The sequence below is a fragment of the Salvelinus alpinus genome, chromosome 2, assembly GCF_045679555.1.
Source record: "Salvelinus alpinus chromosome 2, SLU_Salpinus.1, whole genome shotgun sequence".
NCBI lineage: Eukaryota > Metazoa > Chordata > Actinopteri > Salmoniformes > Salmonidae > Salvelinus > Salvelinus alpinus.
In genome coordinates this window covers 113,535,130-113,544,938 of record NC_092087.1, presented here as the reverse complement: position 1 = coordinate 113,544,938, position 9,809 = coordinate 113,535,130, and the positions used below count along the sequence as shown (strand labels likewise).

Genomic DNA, 9,809 nt, shown 5'->3' with positions numbered 1-9,809 from the left:
TTAAAATGTTTTACAGCGAAAACACCACGTATATTTATGTTAGCTCACCACCAAATACAAAAAAGGACAGACATTTTTCACAGCACAGGTAGCATGCACAAAACCAACCTAACTAACCAAGAACCAACCAAACTAACCAAGAAACAACTTCATCAGATGACAGTCTTATAACATGTTATACAATAAATCTATGTTTTGTTCGAAAAATGTGCATATTTCAGGTATAAATCAGTTTAACATTGCAGCTACCATCACAGTTACAAATAGCACCGAAGCAGCCAGAGTAATTACAGACACCAACGTGGAATACCTAAATACTCATCATAAAACATTTATGAAAAATACATGGTGTACAGCAAATGAAACACAAGCATCTTGTGAATCCAGCCAATATTTCCGATTTCTTAAGTGTTTTACAGCGAAAACACAATATAGCATTATATTAGCTTACCACAATAGCCAGAAACACAAGCCATTTACCAGCAGCAAAAGTTAGCGATCGTAAAAACAAACCAGCAAAAGATATATAACTTTTGACTAACCTTGATAAGCTTCATCAGATGACAGTCCTATAACATCAGGTTATACATACACTTATGTTTTGTTCGAAAATTTGCATATTTAGAGCTGAAATCAGTGGTTATACATTGTGCTAACGTAGCATATTTTTCCCATTATGTCTGGATATTTTTATGACACTCACCTATTCTGACCAAATAACTATTCATAAACGTTACTAAAAAAAATACATGTTGTATAGGAAATGATAGATACACTAGTTCTTAATGGTCACATACACATGGTTAGCGGATGTTAATGGTCACATACACATGGTTAGCGGATGTTAATGGTCACATACACATGGTTAGCGGATGTTAATGGTCACATACACATGGTTAGCAGATGTTAATGGTCACATACACATGGTTAGCAGATGTTAATGGTCACATACACATGGTTAGCAGATGTTAATGGTCACATACACATGGTTAGCAGATGTTAATGCGACTGTAGCGAAATGCTTGCAGATGTTACTGGTCACATACACATGGTTAGCAGATGTTAATGGTCACATACACATGGTTAGCAGATGTTAATGGTCACATACACATGGTTAGCAGATGTTAATGGTCACATACACATGGTTAGCAGATGTTAATGGTCACATACACATGGTTAGCAGATGTTAATGGTCACATACACATGGTTAGCAGATGTTAATGCGACTGTAGCGAAATGCTTGTGCTTCTAGTTCCGACAATGCAGTAATATCTAACAAGTAATCTAACAAATTCACAACAACTACCTTATACACACAAATGTAAGGGATGAATAAGAATATGTACATATAAATACATGGATGAGCGATGGCCGTGCGTCATTGGCAGATGCAGTAGATGGTATAGAATACTGTAAATACATGTGAGTATATACATATACTGTATATACATATGAGGGTAATGTAGCATATGTGAACATTATTAAAGTTGCGTTATTTAAAGTGACTAGTGATACCTTTTATTAAGTCCATTTATTAAAGTGGCCAGAGATTGAGTCTGTATGTTGGCAGCAGCCTCTCTATGTTAGTGATCTGATGGCCTTGAGATAGAAGCTGTTTTTTCAGTCTCTCGGTCCCAGCTTTGTTGCACCTGTACTGACCTCGCCTTCTGGATGATAGCGGTGTGAACAGGCAGTGGCTCGGGTGGTTGTTGTCCTTGATGATCTTTTTGGCCTTCCTGTGACATCGAGTGGTGTAGGTGTCCTGGAGGGCAGGTAGTTTGCCCCGGTGATGCCTTGTGCAGACCGGACCACCCTCTGGAGGGTCTTGCGGTTGAGGGCGGTGCAGTTGCCATACCAGGCGGTGATACAGCCCGACAGGATGCTCTCGATTGTGCGTCTGTAAAAGTTTGTGAGTGTGTTCGGTGACAAGACAAATTTCTTCAGCCTCCTGAGGTTGAAGAGTCGCTGTTGCGCCTTCTTCACCACACTGTCTGTGTGGGTGGACCATTTCAGTTTGTCTGTGATGTACGCCGAGGAACTAAAAACGTTCCACCTTCTCCACTACTGACCCATCAATGTGGATGGGGGGGGGGTGCTCCCTCTGCAGTTTCCTGAAGTCCACGATCATCTCCTTTGTTTCGTTGATGTTGAGTGAGAGGTTATTTTCCTGACACCACACTCCGAAGGCCCTCGCCTCCTCCCTGTAGGTCGTCTCGTCATTGTTGGTAATCAAGCCTACCACTGTAGCGTTGTCTGCAAACTTGATGATTGAGTTGGAGGCGTGCATGGCCACGCAGTCATGGGTGAACAGGGAGTAATGGAGAGGGCTCAGAACGCACCCTTGTGGGCCCCAGTGTTGAGGATCAACAGGGTGACGATATTGTTTCCTACCTTCGCCACCTGGGGGCAGCCGGTCAGAAAGTCCAGGACCCAGTTGCACAGGGTGGGGTCGAGACCCAAGGTCTCGAGCTTAACTTCTCTAGGGTAGGGGGCAGCATTTGGAATTTTGGATGAAAAGCGTGCCCAAATTAAACTGCCTGCTACTCGGGCCCAGAAAATATGATATGCATATAACTGGTTCAATAATTACACATAATTCTTAATACTGTAGCATTTTAGAAACAGTCACATGTTCAACTATCATCAGCTGATCCAGGAAATCATTTTCTGAATGCCAGTCACATGACAAACATCACGACATGCAACAACCAAAGTGCTTCTTCATTCATTACTCTGGTAAAGACAGTTATGCCGTGCTCCACGTTGGATCCAACATCCCTAACAAATTGATGTTTATATTGTGTTATTGTCTGCTTGATTTACAGTAGGGTCTCGTTAGTCTGTTTCGACACGGAGATACTTAGCTCATGTGTAGAGAGAGAACTGTTCCTTAATGGATGGGCTATTGTACAACACACAGAGCTATTTTCCGTTATTCAGGACATTTAGAATGACATCACATTACAGAGTAGCCTAGTGGGATTATTCACAAAATTATCTGGTGATCAGGTTATGAAATGTCATGAAAAAGACATTTTAGTGTCCATGTTTCACCTGTAAATATTAAATTATTTATAGTCATAGGTCTATGTTGTTGTTAGGTGAAGTTATGGGTCCTACAGTAGGTCTATGTTGTTGTTAGGTGAAGTTATGGGTCCTACAGTAGGTCTATGTTGTTGTTAGGTGAAGTTATGGGTCCTACAGTAGGTCTATGTTGTTGTTAGGTGAAGTTATGGGTCCTACAGTAGGTCTATGTTGTTGTTAGGTGAAGTTATGGGTCCTACAGTAGGTGTATGCTGTTAGGTGAAGTTATGGGTCCTACAGTAGGCCTATGTTATTGTTCTTGTATTCACACCAATAATACTTTTCAATACTTTGTAGAATCACCTTTTGTAAATGACATAACCGACGTCAAGGATCGGTAGGATAGTCAGTTTTACGAGGCCATGTTTGGCAGCGTGAAGGAGGCTATAGGAAATAGGAAGCCGATTCTAGATTTAACTTTGGATTGGAGATGCTTAATGTGAGTCTGGAAGGAGAGTTTACAGTCTAACCAGACACCTAGGTATTTATAGTTGTCCACATATTCTAAGTCAGAACCGTCCAGAGTAGAGGTCGACCGATTAATCGGAATTGCCGATTTCAATTTTTCATAACAATCGGAAATCGGTATTTTTGGGCGCCGATTTGCAGATGTATTTTTTTTAAATATATATATAATTTTTTTTACAACTTTATTTAATCTTTATTTAACTAGGCAAGTCAGTTAAGAACACATTCTTATTTTCAATGACGGCCTAGGAACGGGGCAGAACGACAGATTTTTTACCTTGTCAGCTCGGGGGATCCAATCTTGCAACCTTACAGTTAACTAGTCCAATGCTCTAACACCTGATTACATTGCACTCCACAAGGAGCCTGCCTGTTGGCGAATGCAGTAAGCTAAGGTAAGTTGCTAGCTAGCATTAAACTTATCTTATAAAAAACAATCAATCAATGACTGTCATTGCTCCAATGTGTACTTAACCATAAACATCAATGCCTTTCTTAAAATCAATACACAAGTATATATTTTTAAACCTGCATATTTAGCTAATAGAAATCCAGGTTAGCAGGCAATATTAACCAGGTGAAATTGTGTGATTTCTCTTGCGTTCATTGCACGCAGAGTCAGGGTATATGCAACAGTTTGGGCCGCCTGGCTCTTTGCGAACTAATTTGCCAGAATTTTACGTAATTATAACAACATTGAAGGTTGTGCAATGTAACAGGAATATTTAGACTCGTAGATGCCAACCGTTAGATAACATACGGAACGGAATAAACGTTTTGTTTTCGAGGTGAAAGTTTCCGGATTAGTCAAAGGTATATGGTTTAGAGAGAAATAGTCGACGCGTTATAATTCCTGTAATAACTTGCGGCTGAATTTGAAAGGGGTTCCTTCATTATTTTACCGTTCATGTCTTCCATAGAGAATGTCTTGATCTACTTCAAATAAGGTCTGTGTTTCGTGCAGGCTTAAACCGCCTCAACGTTTTGATACCCGTGTAAATCTCACTAGGATAAGGTAACGTTTGTCAACATATTTTCATAAATCCACTCTATAATTTTTTTTATCTTCGCTTATATTTAGCAAATATTGATCAGAGTTACCTTGTCCTATGGATATCTACACAGTTATAAAATTGGCACGGTGATGTAAGCCTACACGAAACACAGACCTTATTTTAAGTGAATCTAAAAATATCCTATGCAATAAATGAAGGAACCGCTTTTTGCTAGGTGTCATGGGAATTATGACTCACACTTTGGTTGTCAATTCTTACCATGCCCATTATTAAAATAGGATTTCCTGCATATAGAAATTAAGGATTTTGTTTTCAACATTCATCACAGGTAACTTAAACTAAATTTTTATTCAAACAGTTGAGAGTATTTGTCTCCTAAGCAGACTCTTCAGTATCATTGTCACTTCAGAGCTGTGTGCGTGTGTGTGTATTTATGTATTATTTTAAGTTAAAATAAAAGTGTTCATTGTTCATTCAGTATTGTTGCAATTGTCATTATTACAAAAATGTGTGTGTATGATATATATATATATTTAAAAAACATTATTTTTTTAAATAAATCGTCCGATTAATCGGTATCGGCTTTTTTTGTCCTCCAATAATCGGTATCGGCATTGAAAAATCATAATCGGTCGACCTCTAGTCCAGAGTAGTGATGCTTGTCGGGCAGGCGGATGCGGGCAGCGATCGGTTGAAGAGCATTTAGTTTTACTAGCATATAAGAGCAGTTGGAGGCCACGGAAGGAGTGTTGTATGGCGTTGAAGCTCGTATGGAGGTTTGTTAACACAGTGTCCAAAGAAGGGCCAGATGTATACAGAATGGTGTCGGCTGCGTAGAGGTGGATCAGAGAAACACCCACAGCAAGAGTTACATCATCCATATACAGAGAGTCAGCCTGAGAATTGAACCCTGTGGCACCCCCATAGAGACTGCCAGAGGTCCGGACAACAGGCCCTCCGATTTGACACACTGAACTCCATCAGAGAAGTAGTTGGTGAACCAGGCGAGGCAGTCATTTGAGAAACCAAGGCTGTTGAGTCTGCCGATAAGAATACGGTGATTGACAGAGTCGAAAGACTTGGCTAGGTTGATGAATACGGCTGCACAGTACTGTCTTTTATCGATGGCGGTTTTGATATCGTTTAGGACGTTGAGGGTGGCTGAGGTGCACCCGTGACCAGCTCGGAAACCAGATTGCATAGCGGAGAAGGTACAGTGGGATTTGAAATGGTCAGTGATCTGTTTGTTCACTTGGCTTTCGAAGACTTTAGAAAAGGCATGACAGGATGGATATAGGTCTGTAACAGTTTGGGTCTAGAGTGTCACCCCCTTTGAAGAGGGGGATGACCGCGGCAGCTTTCAGATCTTTAGGAATCTCAGACGATACGAAAGAGAGGTTGAACAGACCAGTAATAGGGGTTGCAACAATTTCGGCAGATCATTTTAGGAATAGATGGTCCAGATTGTCTAGCCCAGCTGATTTTTAGGCATCCAGATTTTGCAGCTCTTTCAGAACATCAGCTGTCTGGATTTGGGTGAAGGAGAAGCAGGGGGAGCTTGGGCAAGTTGCTGCGAGGGGTGCGGAGCTGTTAGCCGGGGTTGGGGTAGCCAGGTGGAAAGCATGGCCAACCGTAGAAAAATGCTTATTGAATTGCTCTATTGTCGTGGATTTATCAGTGGTGACAGTGTTTCCTAGCCTCAGTGCAGTTGGCAGCTGGGAGGAGATACTCTTATTTTCCATGGACTTTACAGTGTCCCAAAACTTTTGGGAATTAGTGCTGCAGGATGCATATTTCTGTTAGGAAAGTAAAGGCTAGCTTTTTCAAACTGACCGTGTGTATTGGTTTCTGACTTCCCTGAAAGTTTCATATCGCGGGGAATATTCGATGCTAGTGCAGTACGCCACAGGGTGTTTTTGTGCTGGTCAAGGGCAGTCAAGTCTGGAGTGAACCAAGGGCAGACGTCAATTGTTGTACAACATCATGGCTACGCTGTTGGCATCACCTTTTACAGTGGATTTCTGCTGTTGTAGGCCTTTAACCATCTGTCTGACTTGTTGTTCACACAGGAGAGAGACGTGACTATCGTGGATCCTCTGGGGAGCCTCAACAACATCATGATGCTGACGAGGCAGAGAAGAGTCTCTCCACATCAAAACACCTCAAGAAACACCAGCAGAGAACCACAGGGAAGAAATCTCACTTCTGCTCTGACTGTGGGAAAGGTTGCAAATCTTCATCAGAACTTAAAATACACCAGAGAACACACACAGGAGAGAAACCTTATAGCTGTGGTCAATGTAGGAAGAGTTTTACTACATCTAGTGTTCTGACTCGACATCAGAGAACACACACAGGAGAGAAATCTTATAGCTGTGGTCAATGTGGGAAGAGTTTTGTTAGATCTTGCAATTTGACTGTACACCAGAGAACACACACAGGAGAGAAATCTTATAGCTGTGGTCAATGTGGGAAGAGTTTTGTTAGATCTAGCCATTTGACTGTACACCAGAAAACACACACAGGAGAGAAACCTTTTAGCTGTGACCAATGTGGGAAGAGTTTTGATCGCTCTGGCCATTTGACAATACATCAGAGAACACACACAGGAGAGAAACCTTTTAGCTGTGACCCATGTGGGAAGAGTTTTACTACATCTAGCCATCTGAAGATACACCAGAGAACACACACAGGAGAGAAACCTTTTAGCTGTGACCAATGTGGGAAGAGTTTTACTGCATCTGGCCATTTGACATTACACCAGAGAACACACACAGGAGAGAAACCGTTTAGCTGTGACCAGTGTGGGAAGAGATGTACTAGATATAGACATCTGATTGTACACCAGAGAACACACACAGGAGAGAAACCTTTTAGCTGTGGTCAATGTGGGAAGAGTTTTACAGCATCTAGCCATCTGAAGATACACCAGAGAACACACACAGGCGAGAAACCTTATAGTTGTGATCAATGTGGGAAGAGTTTTAGTCAATCTGGAGCTCTGACTCAACACCAGAGAATACACACATGAGAGAAATCTTATAGTTGTGGTCAATGTGGGAAGAGTTTTGGTCAATCTGTAGAGCTGACAGTGCACCAGAGAATACACACAGGAGAGAAACCTTATAGCTGTGGTCAATGTGGGAAGAGTTTTACTACATCAAGCCAGCTGACTTCACACCAGAGGACACACACAGGAGAGAAACCTTATAGTTGTGGTCAATGTGGAAAGAGTTTTGGTCAATCTGGAGGCCTGACGTCACACCAGAGAACACACACAGGAGAGAAATCTTATAGCTGTGATCAGTGTGACAAGAGATACTCTGATAAAATATCTCTGATCAAACATCAGAAAATACATACATGAAGGAGTTGTTTCATGATATCAATGAATTAATGTCACAATGTACAATTTTTTAACGTTGTAGTAGTCTTTTAATAATGTCACAGTGTAGATGCCTAAACGTTTGCCCCCAAACTTTTTTTTGACTAACAAAAAAAAGAGTTGTGTGACACTTACCATATTGGTGACTCACTTGAATCGAAATCCATCACTCCAAAATGTTGCTGACTGTTTTCTGCAGGTTGTCCTCTAACCAGTGAGGTAAAATATATCTCCCATTTCCATGTGTTTTTTTAGTTGTTAGTTTCAACAGCACATACAACCTGATTTCCACCCTAATCAATATCAGTGATTTATTGCTACTTGTCAAAACAACAGCGTTTCTGGTGCTTGTGCAGATTATAAGGAGCTTGTTTATATAAATACAAGTAATATGATTATTGTGGCAGATGTTTGTGTATATAGCACATTTTACATTTAGGTTTTCAATTTATCACAAACTGTTTCTGCATTTGGACTATTGATTTGGACACGTTTGAACTGTGACATTGGGGATATCCCACCTAGCAAAATGTCTGCCCGACGTACAATATAAGTTTGGTTTTAGTTGAAATTTGAAAAGAAAACAATTTAATTTCAACGTACTCGCAGCTTATACACATGGACGCAGTATAATAAATCGATCTATAATAAATTTTATTAACAATCCTAATAAATTGAGTCATAAATATAAAATATATTTGTTGTCCTAAGGGGAAGGTGTTAAAGACTTTGGTTTTTCCATTTATGCTTCGAGGTTGGACTTTAGCACGTATAGCTCGTTAGCACATAGGACGCACTGATTGGTGTCACCTCGTTAGTCAGTATGTGTTACACCTGTGCTGGCTTGTCCATCTCGTTAGTGGGAAGGTGTTTCACCTGAGCAGGTCCAGGTTCTATTTAAGAGTGTCTGGCCCAGTGCTCCAGTTGTCTTGATAGATGTGGAGAGTCAACACCTTTAGTTGCTCCACCTTTTTGGTTTGCTTCCTGTCTTTAAGTTTGGTGTGGGTTTTTCTTTTGTTTGCCTCTTCTTGGGCAGATTTAGTGGGTCTCATGGTGGGTGTCTTTTAGGTCCCAGTTGTTGTTACTAGTCAACGTTCAGTGGACACCCCCATAGTGTCTTTGAGAACCCCTCCTAAAAAACAAGCTTATATTTGGGTATTGCATCCAATTAGAGTTTTAATCAATGGCAGCTCATTGGTGTTTCAGTTGATAATCTTCTGTTTTTTTTATCCTGTTATTTTTGTGTACTAAATATTCCTGTTTATTTTCATTGTTTTCTCCTGTGAAGCCATTGTGTTGCATCCATGTCTGAAATGTGCTGTATAAATAAAGCTTGATTTGATTTCAACAAATGAACCCAATGACTGATCAATCAACAGACCCTCCATCTTAGTATGAAAAACAGTAGCAATCCCACTGTTCCAGCCTGCTGAAGGCGTGGTGGAGTAGTAAACACTACCCCCGGCTCTACCAGGGGCTTGAGGTGGTCTCCCACAGCTCTGCTGGTGGAGTGGTAAACACCACCCGCGGCTCTACCAGGGGCTTGAGGTGGTCTCCCACAGCTCTGCTTATGTCACGTTCGAACTGTGGCCTTGTCGTTCCATTTCTTGACTGCCCCTGCAACACAGAAAGAAACATATTTAGTCATATTACATAAAACACTCAAAGTAATGGATATGGAGCATCTATGGACTCAGTTACACCTGGCACCTAAATGTGACTTCTGTTATCTGATCACTCCAAGCTGAATTAGGTTCAGATCTACCAGGATGGGCCTTTGACAGTCTGGACGCAGTCAGGTCACCACATATAAATAAGCAATGTAAAGAGATGGGGTGAATGAGTGGGGAAAAGTA

At 41.0% G+C, this 9,809-nt stretch overlaps 1 protein-coding gene across 1 annotated transcript; it reads left to right on the top strand.

Moving 5' to 3' along the window:
- The first annotated feature begins 6,190 nt into the window (after positions 1–6,190).
- LOC139542229 (zinc finger protein 180-like) lies at positions 6,191–9,292 on the top strand. Its single transcript, XM_071347418.1, has 2 exons — positions 6,191–6,200; positions 6,635–9,292. Exons 1-2 carry the CDS (start codon positions 6,191–6,193, stop codon positions 7,597–7,599), a joined length of 975 nt encoding a protein of 324 aa, XP_071203519.1. The 3' UTR covers positions 7,600–9,292.
- Positions 9,293–9,809: the final 517 nt, after the last annotated feature.